Genomic DNA, 26520 nt, shown 5'->3' with positions numbered 1-26520 from the left:
GCCTTTATAAAGTTTCCAGAATACGTTTATGGCATTAGCCTTTTTATAATTTGAGTAAAATGCTTTAACTCCTTGTAATTCACCTTTACATGGCATGGCACAGAATACCTATATACTGGCTTTGAAAATGAGTGTGGAAGTGCAGAAGTTTAAATGGAGTAAGCTTTTTTTTTTTTCCTTCTTTCCCTTCAACTCCTAGATCGTAAAAAAGACTTGGTAAAGCTACAAGCAGGAGAATATGTGTCTCTGGGCAAAGTAGAGGCAGCACTGAAGAACTGTCCGTTGATTGACAATATCTGTGCTTATGCCAAAAGGTAAGACTAGTTTTACTGTTTAGAGGTTTAAGGTAATTTAGGGTAAACATGAAATGCAAGCTCTGACCCTTTGATATACTTTTCTATTGATATACTACAGTTTTCCATGTTTTCCACTGAATAAAGTGTGAGCTATAAAGAGCATCTCTGAAGTAGCACAGGCTCCCAGATTCCCCCAAACTGGGCTCTTCTTTTGGCATTTCTCCTGTTGTAATTCATTCCAGCTTCATCCCATCTCCTCCCCAAACAGGTGTAGTTTAGCATGTACTTTAGCCTTCTGTCAGAATAACAGAGAAAAGATAATTGGACATTTTGCACCTGATCTAAAGCTCTCTGAGTTTTGGAAATAGCCTGGGTGTCTCCTTCCACCTGCTTATACATACTACATGAAGGGAAACTGCAGAGAACTACTTAAGCACCAGATGCAGTTGGGAAGCTAAATTATGCTATAATTTCACAAGCGCACATTAAGTATGATACTGATCAAACTTAACCACTTAACTTAGAACCTGACCTTTGATGGTCAGAAGTTGTGAAAACCTAACATAAAAGAAAAACTCTGTATGGGGGAATAAGTGCATTTCAAAAAGCACTGTGGATCTGTGTATATAACATCAAGTAAGTGCTTTACTCCTTGAAATGGAAGCTTTCAACTGTTTTAATCTTTTTTTCCTTCCTTCTCTTGCTATTCTGTGGTAGTGACCAGTCTTACGTGATCAGTTTTGTGGTTCCCAATCAGAAGAAGCTGACTGCATTAGCTGAGCAGAAAGGTATAAATGGAACCTGGGTAGATATTTGTAACAATCCTGCAATGGAAGCTGAAATACTGCGAGAAATTAAAGAAGTGGCAGACAAAAGTAAGTAAAGTGACATAAAGTTAGCCAATCTTACGGTGCTTGTCCAGCAGAAGTTTTCAGTTATCCTCACTAACTTCTCTTCCTTCTGCCTTTTGATTCTGCCTTTACCAAAACTTAGAGGAGTTTTATCACAGGCAACCACCACATCAAATTCATCCCTGTTATGCCAGGAATTTACTACTTTTTTTTTCCCCTCAAGAAAATAGAGACTTTTAAAAACTAATTTCTAAATTATCCTGTCTATAGACAGGTTGCTTGTTTAATGCGGTTAAAGTAAGAATCTAAGGGGCTGTCAGTTTGGAAGGAAAGTTACAAGATGCTTGCTGGTAAGAAAGTTAGTTAACGAGATATCTCGAATATTTTTTCTGTGCAACTGTGTGTCCTACAGTTTTGAACCACCATGACCCTTATGTTTGTATTGGCTTAAAGCCTACTATTCCTTGCTACAGTGCTGAATGATCAAAAGCCTCATCAATTTGTAGATCTATGACTTGAGTTTAAACATTTTAATGTTATTCCATCATGAACTAAGTAATTATTCTCCACATAGATTTGTTATTCAAAGTCTCTGCTTATACCTTCTTTTTACTTTCTAGAGAGTCATCTACTATTTAGATACAGCTGTATTTTTTTCCAAAAGCACTTCAGAGACTATCCTGATTTTTAGCAGAACATAATGCACCTTCATCATGAGCAGGCATGTAACTAAGTAGGATGAAACAGTACGTTCCGATACCTGTTTGAAGTTCGAGACAGAGCTCCAGGGAACAGACATCCCAACTGCCCTGTATTTGCTGCCACCTAGAGGCTGTGCTGCCACAAGTTGTCCTAGAAATTCAGCTACAAGACTGAATGGGTCCTCTTACAGGCCTACATGCAGAACCTGATAGCAAAGCCCATCAAGCAGTGTACATGCAGCAGCTCCCTACCCTGTTCCTGATGCCGGGGAGGCACTGAAGCAGCTACCCACCTCCTCCCTTACTCACCCCTCTTCAACCTAGTGCCTGGGCAAGAGATAGGAGCAGCTTTGGTTGTAATGAGGCTGTGCGTGCACCAAGCGACTAGTTGAAGGGAGAGTAAGTGACTAATGTAACAAAAATACAGAGAAGCCCCTTCATTTTGAACCCTAAACAATCTCTTAAGAAATAAAAGTATGGGAAAGAATTGCTCAAGCATAGAAGGTATAGAAGTAAATATGACGTACATCTAACTAATCTGAGTTTATACAGTTATTACTGTGTTCCTATGATAGTGATCTAACTCAGCATATCCTCTTGTGACAGTAGTCAAATCTTCAGGCTACAAACTCCTTTGTTGCAAGCTTTAGATTTTTACACTCTCAGATCCAATACAAGTTAAATACAGTATGTTATTAGAATATTTGCACACTAATCAGCACTGAGCTTTGGTACACAAGTTTGCTTGTGTACCTTCTTTAAGGTTACTCCATCAAGTAGGACACCATATTACACAAGTTTTAGAGCGCTTGCCTTAAGTTTTTAGGTAGAGTGAATGTTTCATTTGACAACGTTATGCTTTTGTTTCTTGTTGTCCCTGCAGTGAAATTAGAAAGGTTTGAAATACCCATCAAAGTGCGGTTAAGCCCTGAACCATGGACCCCAGAGACTGGGTTAGTAACAGACGCTTTCAAGTTGAAACGGAAAGAACTGAAGAACCATTACCTCAATGACATTGAAAGAATGTATGGAGGCAAATAAACAAGCTCTGTTGACTAGACAGTTGTGCAGAAGGTTCCTTCTCATGCCTTGATTTTGGATGTCTTTGTATAGAGTAGATATCACATGAATTCAGAAAATACACCAAATGGATGAATGTTTCTTATAATCTCTAATGAGAGCAAAGATCTTAGACTCCAAATTCATAATTACTAGCAGAAAACCTTAATGTGCTTTAGTTTCATGTCATCATTTCCAGTTTTGAGACAGACATAATTATGTGAAGCAGTATGGACAAATAATGTTATTCTTATTGTTTCTCTAGCATATTCAGACTGCTTGCAATTTCTCCCTAATTGACTGTGAAGTCTGATGTACATTTCAAAGAGAAACATTAATATAATTTTGACGATTCTATCATAGTAAGATACTTAGTGGGGACAAAATGTGTATTTAAAGCTTAACTGTCTCCACTTAAAATAAAAATAAGAAAACAACATGAGTCAAGAACTAGCTAGAGATCACTAGTAATGTGCTGCTTGCGAATGGATGGATTCTTCTGCACCTCAGTTATCTTCAGTATTTACAGTGCCTAAAAGAAAATATGAAGTATACTTATTGAAATAAAGGTGAACTGAAAAGCTTTCTAAAAACAAATTATTTGAAAGTTTCACTCAAGAGCATTGAATCAACTATTTCAAATTTCAGCTCACCAAATACATCTTTTACGTGCCACCACGTTTTAATTCAAGCAGAGCTTTCACACTAGGACATACAGTATTTAAAAACAAAAAACAAAGACTTGCCTTGCTGCAGGAGGTTCTGATGAGAAAACATCAGCTGAATGCAGAATGCAAAACTTGCATCCTGACTGGCAAACGGTGAAATTGATGCGCAGTTGTCTCTAAGCAGATTTGAAACTCAAAGTTGATTTATTTTTTTTTGAGGGGGCCTGATCCTCTAGACCTTCACGTACATGTGAGTAATGGTACAAGTTACCTCTGTGTACTTTAAAGGATCAGAATATAAATATCTGTGTTACAGAAAGTTATTTCTGTTCACCTTTTACAATATGGTAACCAAAACAAGACAACCAGAAAACAACAGTAGTTTCTCCACGTAGTTTTATTTTACTTATGGGAAAGTATGTTGTGGCTGGGGAGATCTTTGTTTTAAGGGACTTGTTAACAGGGACAAATCACTCTACATAGAGATTCATTATAAAAATGTTCTTTTATTAACTGGAAATTGTAGATGTGCTGAAGTGAGATGTTATAACTTAATAATAGTTTATAATTGTGTGCAGCATCCTGTACTGTGTCTCTTTTGACTTGCTAGTACGTGAGCTCCTGCATCCCTGCTAGCTCTTTACACTTGAACCGTAAATGCTGTAAAAAGTGGAGGCTCTTGATACTGTTCTACTTTGCACTTTTCTTAATCATTTTATATATGTTGCATACATTTTGTACAGGTGTGGCTCAACTGCTATATATGACAAATTAATTTTAAAGTATTTATAGATTTCTTCTATTCATAATGTGTTGTGTATATGATGGTTAAAAAGGAAAATTATTTGTTATTGTCACTGTACAGAAAGTAAAAGATTTTGTACGATGCTACTCTTTAACATACTAGCTTGCAATTTCAGGGCAAGTTTTTATTTTCTCGCATGTATGTGTATTTTTTTTCTCCAGCTCAAACAGCTTTTGGCTAAAATACATCATGGCTATACACTAGTCAACCAAACTGTCCCTTTTCCTTGGGACCAATTTGAAACTTCCCCATGCTTAACTTCTCTGGCCAGTCCAGAACACTGCCAGTCCATCTTCCAAGAACCCTGAGGGAGAAAGGGAAACAGCAGATCTAATACATAAACCTGGCTGCACCTAGTTGTGCATGGAATTAGAACAGTCACCAAAAGGAACCAAAAAATAGCTTTTCTAATATTCCTAATTGTATTAAGAATATTAGAATACATAGCATATATATAAAGACACATACATCGGTTTATGACAACAGAATTACTTTCTGTATCATTAGCACCTTTTCAAGTGACTCAATCCTGGACCTATGTCACCAACTTTTCCATGGTTAAAATCAGTCGCTGTTATGTAATGGTCAGACAGCCTGTTAGCATCACAGAAGTTAAATGCGTGTAAGAAAGTTACTTGCACTTGGACCTGTCAGCAAGTTGTATGATTTTCTTTTAAACCATGAATGTATTTATATGAAATGTATTTTATCTAGGCTCTGGGTACCCTCTGTGTCTTGGTTGACTGAGAATTGCTATTTTCAGTATATATATATATATATACACACACACGACAGTTCAAAAATGGAATACAGTTGAAATGGTTAAAGAAGCTGTGTTCTGGAAGATCTTTATTTGTTGCATATTGTTTCCAGTTACTGTTCAGCACCTCTCATTCTCTCTGCAGCTGAGCAAACCTTCACAAAATGAACATACTACAAAGGCTGAAAACAAGTGTAGGGCAGGCTTAGTTTATCTTTTAAGAAACTGAATGCAGATATGCTGCAAAAGTATTCAATATACATCAGCTTTTCAAGCATTTTTGGAGAAGGGGAAAAAAAAGGAGGGGTAACAACAGGCTTACTTCAAATGTAATATAGAGTTTACTTGCAAATATAATACTTGCACTGTGGTAAGAACATCATCCTTATTTTTAATTAATTCTAAATCCTTTTGTGACAGAACTTGTAGAGAAGTAAGGAACAGTATGTGTGAGAATGTCTCTCTCATTAGAAGGAATTAGGATGCAGATGAAGTGACAGTATATGGCTTTAAAACCATTACCTGACAGTTACAAATGATACCCAGTGTTTAACTGAAAGGACAGGCGTGTGGGACTGAAGACTGAGAAAGTAGTCCATTTGTTAAACCTGAAGGTTCCAGAGAGATGAAAACAACTGTGAGCTCTCCAAAAAGCAGACTCAGAGTGTAAAGTCATCTTCACAAGATTGAGAAACAAGTTCAAAAAGAAAGGAAGGGACCAGTTCAGGCACAGATGGTATTTAGTCTCTCTGCTTCAAAAAACATAGGGTATCTAAAGACAGACAGAGTATAGCAACAGTCACAGGGGGGCTTGAAAGCTTCATCTACAAAGAAAGGCTGAAGAAGCTGAGTTTAGCTGGCCTGAACAGGAGTGGCCCGTAACAAGTTCCGATCAACCTTCAGCTACATACAGCTTTGTTGCCCTAACAAAGGCACAAAAGAGCTGTCTCCAGTGGAGAAGGTTTTTAAAATAAAAAAAAAAAGTCTACACTAAGGGATATTTTGAGAAAAACACCACAACTTTTAAACAAATCCTTTATTCAAGGAGGAACTGGTTGCTCAAGGTCACTGTCACTGAAAGTCCCTAGAGCATCAGAATGAACGAAGGTTACATGAGCACCTTTCAAGGACAGCTTTGACACTGATCCCCGGGTAGGGGCTGGAGGAAGTGATTCACTTCCTCTAGTTAATGCAACGCTAACATCTGCACATAACAGGAGGCTGTCCTAAATGGCTTGCAAGGGAAAAAAGTATAAACAGAGAAAGGAACAAGTTAGTCCCCTAAGCGTAGGTTACGTGGGGTTTCACAAATCCAGTGTAATTTGGTGCCCATTACAACACCAGAGAGCTTTGAGCGTAACAAGAAGCAGAGAACCCCCCAGGTAAGCCAGCACGAGGAACTGCAGCACCCGTCCAGCGCTTCAGGGCTGCATACAGAGTAGGACAAGTTGAGAACGGGGGTCATTAGTCAGTCCCCAGTCAGAACAAAACCAGAACAGCCACCCTCCCACCTCCCAGACTGTTAGCTTTGAGTAACTACAATGCAAAAAGTAAATTCTGGTTATTCCAAAATTCCCTGAGCTTGCCTACTGGCTAAGCACCATTTACATATGAGTAAATCAGTTTCCCTTTTGGAGGGTAATATTTAAGCATTAGAAGGTCAAAAAAAAAATATCTGGTGCTTCTTTTGCATGAAGTACCACAAAGATGATTTACAAAATGCAATCAACAAAACTTGCAGTTGCTGCTTACAGGAATGCTGAAGAGCGGACTCACCAGGTGTTTGACAGTAGTGTGAAGTTACCTGGAATAATAAATCTCATTTCCCGTTAATTCACTGCTGTAGCAAAGTGGGACATTGATAGGTTTGTTTTTAACAGGAGGGGATTGCATGAGCCATAGAGGAGCAGCACTGACCATACTAAAAACTACACTTGTTGTTGGGCTGTCATTGTCACCTCATTTGACTTGGGTGAGTTCTGACAGAGGTGGGGTGCTGTATTTCTCTGCACTATTGCTTTGCTACTGGGAGCTGTACACCTAGAATCATGCTACTACTTTACTGGGGAAGAGAGATCTAGAAGAAAATCAGACCAGTTTTGTTGGATATTGACCAAAAAGTGTTTTAACAAAGCATGCAGCTGATTACCACAGGTAATTTGTCCAAAACTGTGTTTAGTTTGAAGTGTGCAGTCTTGACATTAGGCCAGTGCTAACTAAATTAAACAAAGACAGCTCCGGGGCACACTGGTCCTCAGCCCTCACCTATACATTTAAAGAAGGGAAGAAACAACAACAAACCACCCCAACAACAAAACAACACAAAACAAAAACTGTAGATTTTTTTTTCCACCTGTTCTCCCATTTTGAAACACCACCACCACCAGGTTTCTGTTGAGATTATTTAAGAATAAAACAAGCCCAGCTACGTTTTGGGTGAGTCCACATACTGTTCCAGCACTTCGCAACAGAGTCCCAGCCCCAGGAGGTGTTGCTGAGGTTTTTGTTTGTTTTAAACAACGTGGTATTTAACCTAAACCTTTCCTGTTGGATATGGATCAGTTTATTACTTACGGTGCTCCCCCAGGGAGTGAACACAAAGAATAGGATCACTGTTCTCTACAGCTGCCTGCCCTACTTTACTTTTTGTCTTTCAAGTCTAAGCAAACCCAACCTCTCCTGATGAGCCTGCCTTTACAAACTTTAACCAGGGTCATTAAAGCAGGGCCACTCTGTCCCTGTTTGAAATACAATACCCACCCCATCTGCCCTAGGCAGCTTAGGGGAATTACCTCCCAAAGCCTGTCTGTAACGTTGCTGCATTCCAAAACACATTTCCCTCACATGCAGCAGCTGAGATCTGCCTTGTGCTCAGTTTGTGACTCCCTGTAACATACTGCTTTTTTGCAATAATGCTGCATAGCTGCCACTAACGTGGCTGCACATCAGCTTTTCTGAAGCATCACCCAGAGGAAGGAGATAAAGTCCCAGAAATGAAAACCATTTTGCATTCTGATTTCTTTCTTCAGAAGTTTGTGGCCCTTTTTCTCACATTGGTGTCATCTAAAGACCAGTACAAGCATTCTTCCTGTGCCAGGCTCTTTTCCTGGGACAGGGAACTTTATCTGGTACCATCAGGGAGGTTACACGTGGCAAACTACAGTTTGCCCCTTCCTATAGTATGTTTTCGTCAGCATGAAAGATTTTCTTGCCTTTTTTCCCCCACTTCCTTCCAGTGGGACATTGACATCTTGGCCACTGACAACAGTCTTACCACATTACTCATCTCACTAGTTTGGATTAAAGGACAACCCTATCCTAACATGTATTTAGCAACTTAAGTATTAGGGGAATTCCATATGACCTGTGTGAGGGCAGGCTTAGTCCTAAGTACTTCTGGACCAGATTTCCGTCCTGCTGCTACTGTGGAGAATTACACCACCGCAGAGGGCAGCAAAGGATGGAAGGTGTACCTACTGCAAGGCTCACAGCTGGGCCAGGAGCGGGCTTGGCAAGTGTGACAGAAGCATTACACTGGCAGCTGGCAGCAAGCAGAGGGAAAACAGCACCCCAGTGCTGGGGGAGCAGCAGCAGTGCCATCTCCAGCCACCTACCTCACCATCTGCTTCACATCCACAACCCCTCCTGAAACCAGCACTGGCAGTCACAGCTCAACATCCAGATCCATGTGGGAAGCTGAGCTGGCTTTTAGAGTCCTTTTTTTGCCTTATTTTAAAAACCTGCATCTCTGCTTTGAACGCTTACAGTAACACAATAACAATATTGTTCTGAAGGGCAGAAACGTGCAGGTGGTGACAGGGACTTCTTAAGGAGCTCTGCAAACAAACGCTACGCAGCCCAAGCTTCACTTCTAACAAGTCAGTCTGACTCAGTTTTAACCTACATACAGCCCACTAACAGTTACTGGCAAGTAGGGTCCTTACTTTGAAAGGTGCCAAGAAAATTGTTCAAGGCAACAAAAAACAGTCTACTTTTGTTACAATACGCTTCCAGAAGGCCTTCCTTAGACAATGAAATAGCAAGATGCCTACAACACATCTGAACCAAAAACCTTGTTCAGAAGAGACATGACACACCACAATTACCCTTAAACCAGAGGATTTCTCAGTTATATTTTGCTAATGCAGAAACAAGAAACAATCAACCCTTAGAAAAAAAAAAGGATAGAGAATATATCATGGTAGAAACATCCCCATTCTACTAGTACTTATTCCTGGTGCAAGTTAAAAAGAGAGGCTTTAAGGAAAACATGCTGCTATTCTTTCAAAACCCACCCAGCAGACTGTAGTCTTGTCTGATGCTGTTTACACAGAAAAGCACAAGTCAATAGCAACCTGACTTGCATTTTTCCCATGAAAGCAGCAAGAGAAAACCAGTACAGGGCAATCGGTCGGCCCTAGCTACCTCCTGGAGAGGAGCAAAGGAACTGCTCAACACAATGACCACAAATCCCGGAGAGACTGTGAATCTGTAACAGATGCAACTGCCACAGCCACCCACAAGCACAATGACAACTGAATTCAGAAAGTCACAGGATAAACAAGTGGGGAGCAGGGAACATTTGAGGGCCTGAGAGCACAGGCTTTCAAAATACCCGCAACTGCAGGCACAGAGCTTTTGGGAGAAAAGAAAATGAAGAAAACTTGCCTGTCTGCTGCAGCCTCAGCCCTCCACCACAAACATACTGGACACAGCCCAGAAACCACCAATACTCAGTCCTCCCCAAGCCTTTTTGCTCAAGCAACAGACTCTCTACAGTAAGTTACTAACTACTTTAATTACTCCAATTAATTCTGCTTAATTAATTAGTGTGTGACCACTGCAGCTGCTGCTCAGGCTCCTATGCCCTCATCATCTTTCCTTGCAACTCTGGTCCTTGCCTTTGTCCTCAACATCAGACTTGCTCTGTGACCCTGCCCAGGGCCTCCTGCCTTGCTGTGCGGCGGTTTTGCCCGCCGTTTTGTCTGCGCTGTGCTCGGTGGCAGCTCTGCCAGGCTGCAGGCACACAGCTGCCCAAGGGCATTGCTAACAAGAGCCCCACAAACTGGACTGATGAGTGGCCGAAGATCAAATTGCTAAAACCAGCTCCTCTCTGGCTTTATGTCAGTGGGTCTGCATTTTCCCAAGTAGTTACGAAAAATCATGAAAGATCTTGCCACTGTACTTCAGCGAACTGCAAGCTAAGATCCCCCTGTTCTTCACTGCTCTGAGCAGAACAGATTTTTCTTAGTTCCATCACCATTCCCTACTAAGGGGAGCCCAGCTGGTGCTCAGCAGGGCTCAGTGCTCTCACCTGCGCAGGACCTGCTCCCGGGGGCACAAGCATGAAGATTGCTCAGCTGCTTTCTACACGGCTGCCCCCCTTTTTTTTCTTCTCCAGGCTGCACCTTTCAAACAGAATTAGATGATTTTATCCTTTCTGGCATACAAACGCGCGTCTGAACGAAGTTAGGCACCGTAAGGAAGCAGACCTAAAGGCTCTCCGCTCCCGATTGGAGCAAAGACTGGAGCGATCCCAAAGGGCTGGCACGGCCCCGAGCCTCCTGGCACAAAGGCTGCGGCCAGCAGCTGCCGAGCGGAGGGGCTCAGCCGCGGGGCCCCCCCGTTCCCCACCCGGCCATGAACTGCAGCGAGGCGCGGCGGCTGCAGGCGCTGCTGGGGTCACTGCTGCGGGAGCTGCGCCGCGGCACCAACGGGAGCGCGGTGGCCGGCGAGGGGCCGGGGGGAGATGCCTCGCTGTACATCCTGCTCATTATGGTCTTCTACGGCTGCCTGGCCGGGGCGCTCATCCTGGCCTACACCCGCTCGCGGAAGCTGGAGTCCAAGCACGACCCCTACCACCTGTACATCGAGCGCGACTGGGGCCGCGGTGGCCCCGGGCAGCCGGCCGAGGAGGGCGGCCCCGCCGAGGAGCAGCGGCTGATGTGAGCGCCCGGAGCCCGGGGGAGGAAGAGGAGGAAGAAGAGCCCAGCCTCGGGACCGCTTCTGCCGCGGTGCCGACCCGGGGCCCCTTCCCTCGCGCGGGGCTCCCCCAGCTCTTCGGGGGGACCACCGCGCTCCTCCACTGACCGCCTGCGGTACCGCGTGCCCGGAGCCCTCCCGTTTATCGTCTGCAGAGCTTCAAGGTTTAAAGGTCTTCCTCCTCTTCCACCGCTTGTGCTCCCCCCGAAGGCAGCGCTTCGGCAACGAAAGGCAGCTCCGTGATCACAGCGTCATCCCCTCCATCACCCCCCAGCCCGGGTCGTTACGGCAGGTACAAGGCTTTGCAAGGGTCAAGACGCGTTCTGCTAAAGCAAGATGGGTTTGGGCTCGATGTGGAGGCATTTATTAAAACAAAACCAGCTCAGAGGTGAAGTTGTGCCCATGAGGAAAGCATCAGTACCTCCTGTAGGTGCTGTGACTTTGCCGACACACAGTAAGTGCTAAAGCCACCAGTAACTTCTCTCCACCAACCCAGAAATGTAATTCCAAATATATCTTTGTACAAGTTAAAACTTCGAATTAGAACAAACAGCATTTGCACTTCACAAAGAAGTGAGGCAGATAATGGTTATTTTCAATATTATTTGAATGTTCTAGCTGTGTTAATAGCCTATCATTTCTTGTAGTTGTTGTCGTCCCCCCCCCCCCCCCCCAAAGCTTAATGAACAATCCCAAGGAACAAGTACCTCCACCCAGCCCAGTTACTTCAGCGTTATGATTTTATCCAAGGTAATATGTCATTAGATATCTAAAGTGTATCTTGCGAATCCTAAACACTTTAAAAAGCATGAGGCGGGGGGAAAATTCAAGCTCCATGAACAACTTCAGTGTGAGTACAGGCAATAGTACTACATGCCAGCACTGTAACAGTGGATGGCACGTGAAACCTTCAGCTCGGCAAAGAAAATACAGTAGTTAGCGTGTGTGAAAAAATAATTTAAGAAAAAACAACAAATTGCCAATATTCTTAAAAGCCCCAACTAAACTGTTAGACAACAGTAACAGGTCTAGTCAGCCACCTCCATCTACAAGGATTAAGAGCGTACCTCTGGCAAATGAAACTGCCAGTTTTGATGTGGACTTTGCGAAGAGCCCTAAGCAAAAAGTGTATGTATTTTAAGTTACAGAAGCTGTCTAAAGAACTTCCACACAGGGCTAACTGCAACATGGTGCCCGTCGTGTTAGAAGACTTTCTGTGAGGAATTCCTTCAATACAATGAAAACTAAGCTGACTACAGCCACGGTTTCCCCCTATGAGGAGGATGGGCTAATTACACATATCCTTTTATATAACTCTGTCCCAGTGATTAGTTCTCTTTTTCTGCCCGAACACTGTCCATCAGCAGGACTCTGGCCTCTAAGAGGCATTAAACTATTTGGAAACTACAGCACTAATTGCTGCTGCTGAATTCAGCTAGGTAAGGCAAGAACAGGGCAAGGACTGTTACAGTTCTCCGAGTACGAGAGGTCTGTACGCATTAAAGCTTCAGTGCACTGGACACTAAAATGTGTGCTTGACACGTTTCATGTAGTATCAGCCAGTTACTGCTTTCCACTGCTCCATCCTACAGACAGCTCAGAAAGAGCTGTCCTCCCAACCCCTCCCAGTCAGCATCCAACAAATACCACTAACTACGTTCTCCATAACCCACATGCTTCTCCTCTCCTCCCCATATACAAAGTGCGTGCAATATGCTGTATTTAGATCCTGCCTAAAAAAAAAAAGGGCTGCCCTGGAAAAAGGTTTCATTACACATTTCACAAATAGGGAAGGCACAAAACCTCCTGCCAAGTAACTAACAAAACATCTACTTCTAATTATCTGCTGTTCTATCTGTACCTTTCAATACCTGCAAGAACCATAAGGTCTCTGTGAACTGTAGCAATCTGTAATTTACATCAGCCCATCTATTCTGCCTTATAGTTACAGTTCAACCAGATGTTTAAATAAGATAACACCATCATGCATCAACTGCAGCTTATGCTGGAACAAGATATATACCACATACAGATATGCTTAAATACATCTACAAATACTTAAATATACAAATGCATTTGCCTGTATACATGTGTTTATTCAGTTCACACATGATATTCATGGTGACTCTGGCAGATATTTTTTCAGAAGCCTACTGGCTTCGAGAAAGTGTGGAGGACAAATGTAAGCGACGGTGTTCCCAGATGTCGGGCAGAAAGATTTCATCTATTCTGCCTTCTTGCTTGTATTAGGCCAGAAACCTCAGAATGATCTACATCATGTTCTAAAGATAGTGCCAATTAATTTTTTACTTCCTTTTATATCTCATTGTACTTTGTGGGTATGATAAGTCTGCGACAAAATGAAAACTATTTTTATTTCCTATACCCATCTCACATCTGACCAATCCCCTTGGAATAATAACCAGATATGTCACCAGTGGACCACTATACAAACTGTAATTCCATTTGTGTTACCATCAAGATGATGTGGAACCTGCAACTCCAAAGACAAAATATTTTCAGTGTTTTTCAAAAATATTTTCAGTGTATTTCAAAATATCTTCTTTTAGAGTTTATCTTTTGCCCACAAATGTATAGAACCATTTTGTGTTACAGGCCGCATACTGTCCTAAATCCTATTATATTACAAATGAAAGAGGAAAGCACACAGTGGGATTGTTATAGAGGAGCATTAGGAGTCTTATTGGACTCTTATGGGAAAACAGAACCATACACTTGAATGAAAACCTCAGTTTCTTGACATCTCCCCAATGAAAGCAGTCTTCATGGAGTTCAGCTGGGAACAAACACCCTATCAAACCAGGTCAGACTGCCTTGGCAAGCAGCACTGCCCCAGGACTGGGAGAAACAGAACAAAAACTAGCCTTTCAGAGTAGCGAGACTTCAGTCCATTAGAAATTCTGGCTTCCTAAATCAATTCAGTGACACTGAAGAACTCACAATGCACTTACAGATCATTCCATCCAGATGAGTCTAAAGATGTATAAAGGGTGCACTGAGTTCCTCAGTAAAGCATGCTTTAAGCACTCAGAACCCAGGAACACACTCTAATTTGACACAAGGGTAAATAGCAGAGCAGGTAACACAAGTTCACATCAAGAGTTCACTCCTACTCTGTTGGTACAAACGGACACACCAAAATATTTGAACACCCAAGAGAAATTCACATTGTGGCATACAGTGACCTTGATGAATATTAATCCCACCACCAACATTCACATATTTTTGGTTTAATAAAATTAATACATTGTACACTTGTTAGAAACCTTAAAAAACAGGGAAGCTCCAAACCCACTGGGAACGAACTGAATTAGCTTTGAAGAATATAAAAAATAGCTACTGAAATGTAACACGCTTTTTGAATCGGTACCGTATTTCTAAGGTACCTGTATTACTGATGTAAGGTGAAATGCCAATTTAGTCTCCACAACCCATTCAATCACTGGACACAAAAGATAAGGAAATGGATTAATTCATCTTATTAAACCCAGTCTTCTAAAGGAATAGCTCAGCTATCAATACCTTTTTCAGTTAGTGTCAGAAAATAAAAGCTTGTTTAGAAAGACTTAACTATTCTTTTCTTCAGCCCTGGGGAGATATTGCAAGAGCAATTTCTAGATTCACTTTTATCATACAAGCAAAAATATCTTGTGTTTTAGCTCTGTGATTTGTGTTTCCCAGCACTCCTAAGCCTTTATACTTTATCAGCTGTCAGAGCCTTTTTCAGGGTAATTACGAAAAAGTGACTGCTTGTGAAGCCTCACTAAAATCTACACCTTCAAACACAGCAAGAACATTACAATATAGGTAGCATTACTTGCTTCTAGACCACAGTTCTAGGTCAATGCCCGTTTCCACATAGACACGGCCCTCACATTACCATTCTCTTTTCATTACTAGCAGTGGTTGGATGGCAGTCTAAATGTCAGTACAGTTTATAGGACGGAAACATCACATTGAGACTGTTACTTTAGCCAGTTCAACACCTTTTACTGCTTCACAGTGCTCTTGGTGAGGCATTTGCTATAGAATTACCCGTTATTCCGAATATTTTTTTTACTGCAGCACTGACAAGGAGCTGACAGCCTGTTCTGCAGTGTCCCAGCACCATGCTGCAACAATCAGAACTGATATCTACAACACAAGCAGTAAAGATAAGAAGCCACAAATTATTTCCTGAAGTTTTAATATCATAAGAACAAACTATGAAAATGTCTTTAAAAAAAAAAGCAAGACTTTTTTTTTTAAAGAATCTTACAAGAGGTCTTGAAAAACTTCAAAAACTTACAAAATATAATGAAGTGCTAATAAAGCAGCATTTCTTTTATAATGTGCTTTTTCCCAGTCAGGATAACGAAGTGTAGGCATATCAAAGTGTCATTTGTATCAGGAGAATAAATCACTTTTCTCCATTCCATGCAACAGCAGAGTGTTTTAAGTCAATTTAACTGTAGTATGTTAGAAGAACAAAGCAATCTAAGAACAGCGACTTCCAAAGACAATACAGGGAAAATACACAAACCAGATCTATCAAGTCTTCAGCAGCCACAATTTAGTATGTGGAAGTGCTAAGCTCCTCATCTGGCTTTGTTTCACTGTCTGGTTGTACATTAGCAACTCAGGAATCAGACAAAAAAAAAGATGGTATTTCCTGGTTGCAGCTTACAGCATTAACAAGTTCACATAATAGACGCCTAGTGTAAATTTAAGGTATTACAGCACAGTCAACAAGAGGAAACACTAAACCAGCATGGACTGATTTGGTACTGAATGGAACAAAAACCTTTTGTACATTCTCTCCAGCTAATTTCACCACAGAAGTGATAACAAGCAGTACAGAGCTGCACCATCCCTAACTTACCCAGCTAGTTTGAAAGAGATTTTGTGCTTGTGCTATTAGTTTCTCAGTGTTAAAGTTACTGACTTCATCTGATATCTACATTATCACTTAGTATGTTCCAAAAAACCGTCTTGTGAAGCAGCTTTCTCAGCATTAAAAAGCAACAGTTAATCGTGGCAGTGCTGAAGCACTCTAAGTGATCCTCATTCAAAGATAATAAACAGCCAGCACATGAACAGTACTTTTCCCTAGACTCAAACAATTAAGCTCTAACAACTTTATCTTCAAAAATCCCCATATGCACACCAACTCCAATTCCAGCTACACATTTTACTCAGGTAGTTGTGTTGTTTTTCGTTTTGCTTTTTAAAATATTAATTGCAGAAGTCAAATTTTAAAACGGCATATATTTAAATAGCATGGAAATAATTGGTAAGACTAACATTTGGTTGAAATACTGTCTCAGATATTCAAAAATCTCCCACTCTGCACACAGACACAAAAAAAGCTTCAGAACTGCTATACAAATAAAATTTGGATCAAAATATCCAGTAGGTATTTACTCCCAGGACAAGCTTATCAGGTACAGGTGTAAGTGTAGTTTCTGGTGTCTGTTTTCAAAGCTCAAGCAAATGCTACAGGTGCACCCATCGCTACATTCCAAGAGTCAAAACCTGTTTTGTGTAGGTAAGCAGATCCGTAACACTACTTATGTAAACAATAGCAAATTAAAGAAAAGCACACCACACCAGTGTCACAGTTCAACGATGCTATATAAGAAACAGGCAGATTTTGGGTTTTCCTTTCAAACTCATAGAAGAAATACAAATATATGAACCTCACATATTCTGTTAAGAACAAACAGTAATTAAATAGAGCAATCCTTTCTTCACTACATACAGAAATAGCAATGTATTTACACTATTTACAATTTTCAAAGATTTTGGACTTCTTACATTGTTTTGCAGGAATTAATATTCTTCAGGTTGAAAAAATAGTTACAGTAGCTTGAGGAACCAGTCAAAATATAAACAGCTTCTGAAGTAAGTCAGGTTACTAATTCCAGCTTACTGATGTAAAGACTAGAGTGCCTTAAAAGGAAACAAAACCACTCATTTCACCTAAATATCCCACTATTCATGGGACAGTATTTTTAGACAAATTGATATTGCTCATTTTCACAGTTTTCCGATTTAAGTAATGAAACCAAGTGAGCTGCAGTCTTAACTGCTTTGTGTATTCAGGCTGCTGCTGTCATTGCAGCAGTATTAATATCAGTTACAATTTCCCCTTGTATTTTCGTTTACAAGCAAGCATATTCTCACATATAACTAAATTTTGACTTTTTGCTCAGATTAAAATAGAAATATACCAGTTTGAAACAAAATCTGTTTATATTCAGGTTCACTTTGCAAGTTCCCAAGTTAGATGGGGAGTCTTCTATCCTGCACTTGAGAAAACTATTCTTAAGCAGTCAAAGGTTCCTGTAAATTTAAAGCAAGGGAAAAAAAAACATAGTAATTAAAGGTAACTGTAAAAAAAAAAAAAACACATGAAAACTATAGTAAAAATCTGTAGGTGAGGAAGATGGTACTTGTGTTCAGATCTGTTCTAAGTTGACAATAATCAATGAGCCTGTTCCGAATTAACAGTACTGTAGATAAAAATTGTAGGCTTCACAGTAATACAAACTTTTAGTGCCTTTTTTTTTTTTTAATTACAGTACTTCCTGAAAAGATAATAGTGATTCAAAACTTGCAGACTGAAGATGGGAAAACTTGTCCATCCTTCATAGCGGCAGAAATAACAGTTAGGGCAGACAGAAATTATGTTATTTGCCTACTTCTTACACTGTAAGACTTCAAAGAAAAGTAATGTCTGAAGTCCTTCACATGCATTTGACAAGAGTTGCTGGCATAGGAGTTCTGAGTTATTCAGCATTCCCTATATACAGATCAATGTAAATTAACTATATCCAAATTACTGAGATGCTCAAGTCAAAAGGAAACCTGAAAAGATTTAGTCCTTCGATACCACTGTTAGCTTCTCAATGGACTATTTGACAGATTACACACTCACGAGCCATATTTTATACTTTCACAGAACAGAATTCATCGTCAATTCATCCAAGCCTCTTACAACCAAGAGTAGGTAGCTTTGAGAATTCTACATACGTCACAGGCATCTTCTTCCAAAGAGGTAAGATGCTACTGTAAAAACAGATCTTTTCAAGTTGAAGCAGTTACATGTTTGGTCAGAACTATACATTACAAGTATTTTGCTTCCAAATAGTAGAGTTTCTGAATTACATACAAAAAGTCTGTAAGTGGCAGCAAAGCTGCATGTAAGGCATTTTAGGAATGATTCCAACGCAGCTCATTGCCTTCAGCATTTCCTTAGGTTCAACTAACACGAGCAACCTCTTACATCTTCAGACTGTTTACTACTAAAGCCATGCCCATTGGGATCAACCCTGAGACATCTGTAGACCTTCCCTAATGACAGACGCAACACGAAGTGAGCGTTTCCACGCTTGCAGAATGGCTGTCCGTACAGCTGGCTTCATTGTGTCGCATGAGAGAGGTCAATCCCGCAGCCAATCCTCACTAACTGGCCCAGTCCTGGAAGCGGAAACAGTCACTGGCGATCTTCCACACCGTGTTGGTAGGCGTGGCTTGCGCCGTCAGCAAGAAGTTCTGATTGAAGTAGCGCTGCTTGTTTCCATCAAATTTTACTGTCCCACATGTCACCACGAGAACTGTCGTCTGGCTTTGAGTAGCTTGCTCTTCACAAGGAGAAAAAGTATAGAGAACAACCCAAAGACTAACAGGTAAAAGAAGTAGGAAACGTGGAAGTTTTATTCATTTCTGGTTGTACTAGGTATAGGCTAACAGTTAGTTACACATCCATGAAAAATACAGTTTTGTTGCATCATTTCTATGTAGACAGTAGCGTATTCGCTCACCAACAGTGCTTTTTAATAGGTTTTGTATTTTCATCTCATGTTGTTCATTTTAGAGCACTAAAAACAGCCCCCGGGTTTTTGCTTAGAATAAGCTCTCAGGATTTGATATACGTATTTAGCAAGTTGCATACATTCCCCTCTCCCTCACCCCACCAGACCTCGTATCCTTTTCATGGCAGAGCAAAGCAAGCATGCTTGGCAACAGGCTTTTGTCTTATACTCCGCAAATATCCATTGGAAGTCATTTATTAACTTCTCAATTACGTAAGCATTTCTTTGGCAGTTGCTAATTAGAAATCAACGTAACTTAACATCAGTTCAAGACAGAAAGAATTCAGAGTACATACAGGTTAATGATTTGTTCCACGTTATACTGCACGTCAGCATCAGAGGCTACAGCAGAGGTCTCTTGGCTCTCAGACATTGTCAAGGACAACATAACCTAGTAAGCCAGACTTTTTACAACCCACGAAAATACATCACATCTGAACATGATCTTAACAAAAAATATCCCTGAAGTGTTTTCCCAGGCATGAGATGTAGTGTGGAGTTGCTGCACCTCTTGATTTGTGCTTTATTTATGCACAGCTTGACCTTTTAACCCTCAGTATTTTCTCTAAGCTAGGCCCAAGAGAAATACTGAGCACTATTATAGCTGTAGTTCACTTTCAGTGGTTACAAAATACCTAACTAAATAAATAAATTGTAATGGAAGCTTACCATGAACAGGCTGGCAGTCCAACACATTAACCTGGAATTCGCTAGACGGCAACATTTCAAAAAATTCATTCAGTGCTTCTTGCCCGGACACTGCATTACCGTTCCAAACTAAGGTTGCTTTGTCCAAATAAAGCCTAGTCAAAACCTGAGGAGTTATGAACAGACATATTTGGAAAAAAAGCGTAAGCACAACACTCTCCACAAAGAGGTTGAGAGAACAGTGTTTTGCATTACAGATTTCTTCTGTTACTTAAACAAATAAGATGCCCTCCTCAATTAGCTCCTTTTAACAATTAGTGCTCCCGATCAAGAATTAAAATAAAAACACGTTTTGCTTTACAACTTGCATAGTGACTCGTGTCCAAATTTCAGTATTGATGAGATTCCTTTAACAAAGCTAGAAATACAACTGAACTACTTGATAACAAAAGGAAAGGGCTACTTTTGCAGAATAATTAATTGCTGATTTTGTGTGTGTACATACATATCACACAGGTAGTCAGGAAAGTATAATCTCAGGTTAAAAAAAAAAAAGGAGGAAAAAAACAGTAATGGTGGAAACCTACAAGAGGACAATTACCTGTAGCAGCAGCAGCGCAGCACCTCCCCAGTATTTCATAACCTGTGGGGTGACTTCCCTACCTCCCCTGCAAGCTGTTGCTACATCTGCAACTATCCTGCTTATGCACAGTGTGACTCAGTAGTGACACGCAAGTGTTATTTTCACAAAATCTACAGCTTTTGAAATTACAATTATAATACAGTAACAAGTCCAAAGAGCAGTCAGTTCCCACAGGTTTTTGTGCACAAATATCCATTACATGATACAACATGAGTGTGGTCCATGAAGACTTCTGGAGTCAGACAGAGCTGTTTTCACTTTATCTTTCAGCACTCCTAAAGATTCCCAGAAACAGAAGGGAGAACTGCTAGTAACACAAGCTTAGCAAAAAAGGAAGCTAAATCCTAGCCTCAGAGGTCACGTGGTAAACCCTAAATGTAGCTGGACATGAACTGAAATATACTGAAGAACACTATGGCACTTCCTAATCAGGCCCCCCTCACAGCAATGCTGCACAGTAACACAAAAAAATCTCCTACAGGGCAGTCCAAGAGGCCAAGTTGAGATCTCTGCTTTAATACAACACTAACATCAACTTCCAAGTACTTTCAATTAATGCTAGTTAGAAAAGCAAGCAAAAACACCACAGGAAGTTCAAACTATTGTCAAAATATCTACATACCCTCCTCCTTTTATCCATTGTCTCATAATAAATGTTGACAAATTCTTCTGCAGCTCTACAAGCCTGATCCACATAAGTTTTGAAATCCTGGAGAGAAAAAAAACATACAAAACTACTGAAGTTAGGCAGTTTTATGCAAACTAGTCATCCACACAACTTCTCCAGATAGTTGTCAACCAAAGTCACTATCCTTTCCAACCTCACTGAAAGATGATGTTAAATAATGATGAAATTAATTCCAAACTCCTCTTCTATGTGCTGGATGTAGCAGCTTTTAGTAAGGTGCCAGTTTTAAGAATCATTTATGAATGCTGATTTATTTATTGTATTTAAATTGGAAATGCTTACATTGGAAAATGGGCTATGGCTAGCTGAACTCGTGTGAACACGCAAGTATTCAGTAAAAATAGCTTTTGTTGCGATGGCTGGTCTGAAGAAAAGTTAAGGAACAAAATTTATCCACTTATTTCTGAAAATTAGCAAGAATCCCATCACACTACCGCCACAGGCTCATTTTTAATCCAATTGTATATATATGTAAAATGTAGTAACAGTTATAACTGGATATATAGGAAGGAGAAAGAAGGCCTGTGACCATGCTGACCATATTCCAGTATGAATTGCTCCAGTGTTATATCCACAGGTAAGAACCACCACACACTTCTCACATATCTCTATTTCATTCATCCAAAGGTTATCAGCCTTTGGTGTCACACCACTGCACTGGGATCTCATCCAGTTATTCATTCAGTTTGGTTACCTGTTTGGCCCTTGATCTCTTACAGACTGTGAACAGTGATGTCTGAACTTCCTGTCCATAGATCTATAAACTTTCAGTTGGTTTTGCTATGATAATTTTGTTTAAAATATTATCATTCTTCTATTTCAGCATTGTATTCTTGGTATCTGCAACTCAATCACTAGTTCCCAATTTAACTATTTACATCTTCTTGGCAGTCTTTAATGAATATATACCAGAACTACCACAAATTCCTACAGCATTACCCCATGAAACACTTCTGCTCAGAGAAATTCCCATACCGTAAAATATTTAAGCGACCTATCAAATGATTCCTGCTTACTCCACAAAAAGAAATATTCCATATTCCTGTTTACTATTTTTTAATATCCCACTGTAAGAACACGAGCCTGTTCTTCACCTGTCTAGCTCGTCCAACAGTTTCTGAACCCACAGGCCAATTCCCAACGTGACAAAGTACTCCTAAAGACACTGCACTCCAGCAAGTGCCAACAGGAACTCTTTGGAACCACGAGACAAACAGTATTCAGCTGCCCACAAGAGGAACGGTGGTCAGAGCTCGGCCTGTTGGTTATGTGGCATTAGGGGTCGGCCAGCACCCCTCTGCACACACGCACTTTGCAGCCAGCGGCCATTTCGCGCATGTTGCCATTCAGACCCCACATAGATAGAAGGGATGTGAGGGGGACCGCCAGAAAATCTGTAAAGCACTGTTAGAGAACCTGCAATCTAAGGCACCTAGGAAACACGCTGACGTTCTTTTTAAGCGCAGCGCTGAGCAGCCGCTCGGAAACCCGCACGGGCCACCTGGCTGAGAACAGCCACCCGAGGGAGCCAGCCGAGGCCGGCCCTCACCTCGCTCAGGGCGCCAACTGAACGCCTCTGCGGACGGACACTCCGCGGCGTCTCCGGGCTCCAGCCCGCCGCCCCGCAGCCCCCAGGCTCTCCCACTCCCATTCTAGTTCCCTTTTAAAGACCGCGGCGACGAGCAGCCGCCCCCTCCCGCGCCCCAGGCCCTTCGCCCTGAGGCCCTCAGCCCTCCCCCGCCCCAGCACCGCGGCCCGGCCGGGCACAGAGGCCGCACAGAGGCCGCCAAACCTCCGGCCGAGCCCCCCAGCGCCGGCGGGGCCCAGCCGTGCCCCCGCCGGCGCCCCCGCGCCGTGCCCCGCTCTCACCAGGGCGGCGGCCATGAGGCGGCGGAGCGGAGCGGGCCCTGCGAGGCGCGCGAGCGGCGGGCGGGCGGGGCCGGACGTGCGCCGCTCCAGGGACCCGCCGCTTCCGCCCGCGCGGGAACCCGGGGGCCGCGGGTTCGAGGCCCGGCCCCGCTGCGAGGCTGAGAAAGGCGCCGGGCGAGCGCCGCGGAGCTCGGCGCCTGCCCCGGCGGTGGGCTTGGGGCACTCGTGTGTGCCCACGGGTTTATTCCTGGGGGTTTACCCAGGCTGCGGGCTTTGTGTAGGGCTCGGGAGCCCTGAAGGGTGCGCCACTTCTCTCTACGGAGGCCTAAGGGCACGCTGCTCGGCTTCCCGGCAATTCCTAGCATCCCGTTCGCTTTTCTGACTCCTGCTGAACGCGGAGCACGACCCCAGGATTTTCTCCAGAGCCCTAATGGTCACCTCCGAGCCCCCGGTTTTATACGTGAGGCTGGCACCAGGAAACGTGACTGCACTGCTTTACGCCCACCCGCAGGAACTGACCTCCGGGGAAGGATCTCCCTGCCCAGAGCCATTTGGAGCACACCGTGTATTTATAGTAGGCCAGGGGTGCCAACACTGAGCTGACCTCAATGCTGTTTGTAAAGGTTTTTGGAGAAAATACTAGTCATGTGTGAAGGTGGCTGAGTAGAAATCCTCAGCGAGTCCAAGCACCTTGGCTTCCACTGCACTTTTCTCAAAATAAAGGTCTAACCAGAGCTGCACTTTGCACCATTATTCTTCCTCAGCTCTTTCTCAGGCCCAAGTGAAGCTATTAGTCATAATTTCATTCATTCGTGTGTTCTCCCCTATAGCTACAAGCACTATCCTCAGCATAGCATCCCTAGTTAACAAGGTAATGCGAGAGAAGACACTAAGCCAAAATACTGCGCAGCTGCTCCCCCAGCAGTGCCCTCAGCCATGGGTGCACACAAAGAGAGCAGCCCACTCACTGCAGATCTGCTTTACCTCTGAATCTGCCTTCAGCACGTTTAAGCCTCAGAAACACAAAGGCATCCAGAGCGCAGCAGTGGAAAAGAAACAAGAACTTGCACCTGCAGTTCTGCTTTTCAGTACTAGCAAAACCAAACACTTTAAGCTAATAGTTAATCTGTAGATTTGAGTTGTTTCATTCTCTAAGAAACCAACCCTCTCTGTATTTTTTCATCTATTTGTTGTCATGTTCTGCTCTCCGTGTTCTTCCTTAAAAACACTCTACAGTGAGAAGAAAATGCTACAGGCACAGAACATCTAACGTATTACTGCTCGATGCCACAGTGCCGATACACTATCTGTGTTCTCGATATAGCCACAGGTACAAAGCACCCAGCTCCACGGGACTCCACAGTATTGCCTTTCTGTTCCGCACAGTTTGACTCTACACACGATGCAGTGTAACTGTGGGATGCTAACGCAAGGTATCTCCTGCTCTGTCCTCCAACACGAGAGCACTCCCAGCCAGTTCCCTGGTGCCAGCTCTGCAGGCACCTGTTACACCTGTTCAAGGGCACAGCAGAGCACATTTGCTACAGCAGCTGTTTTAAAGAAGAGTTCAAGGGCAAAGCAATTCAAAGTTGCTTGCTTTAAAACCTGAAGGTGATAAACAGAGGTATGTATACATTAGCATCAGGGAATTTTATACTTGCTCTTTGTGATTCCTCACTTGTAAACTTAAAATTCACAACTTCTTAACTAAGTGTAAGAGACTCTGTTTCCTTCACACAGATTCCACTTAACAGCTGCTATTTTCTTCTTAGATCTGCAGGGAGTGGTTTCACATGAACTTTTCCTGTGTCAGTGCCAACTTAAGCAGTCCCTTTGTTTTACTGGCATACCTGTTTACGGTATGGCTCAGGACACTTGGCCATTATTTCTCCTGTGTGATTTTTCAGGCAGATCCGTTCACCACTCGAGTTCAGTGTGTGACTCCAAGACACAGAGGGCGGAAGAAGAACAGCAACAGCAAACGTTGAAAGAGAAGCATGGGATGGATCTACTTCAGGCAATCTAAGCCTCAGTCGCGGTCAAGATTTTCTCTAACTGTCACTGGAACAGCTGCAAACAAGTCAAGAAACACTTTGTACAAAAAATTTGTATAGGAAGTGTTTTTTGGTTTTCTTTTTTCATAAGTCTATGTTTGTACTATATATGTATATTAGTTTGTTTAAGATGCTAGTTTAAAAACATCTATTCTTCATGAGTTTAGGACCAAATTACACTCTTTTTGCCCAGTTACATTCGAGTGGCATGGAGATTATATGTATATAATGCCATCTGACCACCAAAAAAGAGTTGTTTTTTACAAATGGGTTTATTAAACGTGTTTTTCTCTGGATTATTATGTGCCTTTGTTGTTACCTGCTCTTTGTCCTCAAGTACTTAAACCTGATTGTTCTGAGAAGTGCCTGCAATTATTTCAAATATTCGGACAGGTTATGTAACAACATGCATATATACTGCTGTATCATGCCAAACTCCCAAAATAAGATAATTCGATGTATTCTGTTTGGCAAAACACTGAGACATAAACACCCCTATTAAAATCACAAGGAAGCAAAGTCATTCAGAATGCAGTATGTTTTTGACAGAACTATACAGCATGCAATAGAACGGAAGTTTCTGCATAACTTTCCTGAAAATTCCTGTTTCAGAGACTGTACCAACAGTGAAACAGACCTAAGTCCTACAGAGATCACAAAGAGAGACTGTATCTCAAATGGCTTACAGTCACGGCTAACGCAGCAAGCAGCTCCACCAAACATGTGGCTGACAGGTAAAAAGAGGATGTAAAGCTGATGCAAGCATGCTTTTGCAAAGACCGGTCATGTATACAGCAGAACCCACTCCTATGTAGCAACTATGCTATGAAGGTTGGACCCTGTCATTGGTAGTAATAAAAACAAACAAACTTCCCTAACAACATTTCTAGTATGAAATGAAGTGCCAAGCAGACACTGTGTCAGTTGCATTTTGACAGCATAGTCAGCAACACCTGACTAGTTCCTATGAGCAGTTAAAGTAGCTTATGAGAGCAGGAACTGAATGGCAGCCTCAGTATTTTAAATCAAGCCAAGGTTACAAGCAAAACCATTTTAGTTGCTTGAGTTTGATATCTTACAATGACTGGCCCTTGGGCAAGAAAAGAGAAACCAACCCAGCAGTGTTATGGTGTTGATAAAGCGCATGTTGGTAATCAGCCAATTAGTTGACTCCCTTATTTAGGACAGTCTGGTGGAGATGGTATTATTCACATTGGTCTGTTTGAAAACAGTCTACAGAGGAGCATAGGAGAATGGCATTTCTTCCTTCTGCTTCTAAAATAACAGTTGTCTGTTTATTGTGAAGACTGAAAAGCAGTTCAAGTACAGAATAGCCTGGAGCACAACAGGACTTAAATGGCACTATTGTGGCCCTCCATTATAATTAATTTGGTGATCCTTTTCATGCTTCTTGTAACATTAATGTTAGTGTTGTGAAGCAGCACTGACCTTGTCCTGGGAGAATTAGTCTGGACCTCAGATGGCCTCTCTGCAGTGCCTGGCAGCAATGTGAAATAATTCCTCAATATTTTTATGCAGAAAAAGAAAGTGAGTTTGGGTTCTTCAGCATCTTCCAGAGTTGTGAAAATATTCAGGAGGTCTTACATGCTATGCTACAA

The 26520-nt window shown here is 42.0% G+C and overlaps 3 protein-coding genes across 15 annotated transcripts in view; 2 read left to right on the top strand and 1 right to left on the bottom strand.

The window, feature by feature from the left end:
• The window catches only part of ACSL4 (acyl-CoA synthetase long chain family member 4), a 39149-nt gene extending 33939 nt beyond the window's left edge, over positions 1 to 5210 (top strand). For all 12 annotated transcript variants that reach the window (XM_048070776.2, XM_048070785.2, XM_048070781.2 and 9 more), the window contains 3 exons: positions 200 to 314; positions 1014 to 1171; positions 2732 to 5210. In XM_048070776.2, the coding sequence (XP_047926733.1) occupies positions 200 to 314; positions 1014 to 1171; positions 2732 to 2889 (431 nt within the window). In that variant the 3' untranslated portion in view covers positions 2890 to 5210. The remainder of the gene's footprint in view (positions 1 to 199; positions 315 to 1013; positions 1172 to 2731) is intronic.
• Positions 5211 to 5357: 147 nt separating this feature from the next.
• KCNE5 (potassium voltage-gated channel subfamily E regulatory subunit 5) lies at positions 5358 to 12785 on the top strand. Its single transcript, XM_067004898.1, has 2 exons — positions 5358 to 11414; positions 12265 to 12785. Exon 1 carries the CDS (start codon positions 10781 to 10783, stop codon positions 11087 to 11089), a length of 309 nt encoding a protein of 102 aa, XP_066860999.1. The 5' UTR covers positions 5358 to 10780; the 3' UTR covers positions 11090 to 11414; positions 12265 to 12785.
• A 3952-nt stretch (positions 12786 to 16737) lies between these two features.
• NXT2 (nuclear transport factor 2 like export factor 2) lies at positions 16738 to 24829 on the bottom strand. 2 transcript variants are annotated; one of them, XM_013185215.3, is made up of 4 exons: positions 24698 to 24829; positions 20913 to 20999; positions 19669 to 19813; positions 16738 to 18768 (listed from the first exon to the last, which is right to left on the bottom strand). In XM_013185215.3, the coding sequence occupies exons 1-4, from the start codon at positions 24728 to 24730 to the stop codon at positions 18590 to 18592; spliced, it is 444 nt and encodes a 147-aa protein (XP_013040669.1). In that variant the 5' UTR covers positions 24731 to 24829; the 3' UTR covers positions 16738 to 18589. The 2 variants fall into 2 exon arrangements, with proteins under 2 accessions (XP_013040669.1, XP_066860998.1); XM_067004897.1 differs by lacking the exon at positions 24698 to 24829 and adding an exon at positions 22848 to 22983.
• Positions 24830 to 26520: the final 1691 nt, after the last annotated feature.

This window comes from Anser cygnoides, chromosome 13, assembly GCF_040182565.1.
Source record: "Anser cygnoides isolate HZ-2024a breed goose chromosome 13, Taihu_goose_T2T_genome, whole genome shotgun sequence".
Classification (NCBI taxonomy): Eukaryota; Metazoa; Chordata; class Aves; order Anseriformes; family Anatidae; genus Anser; species Anser cygnoides.
Note: the sequence above shows the minus strand (reverse complement) of the source record. Positions and strands in the feature narration are given on the sequence as shown.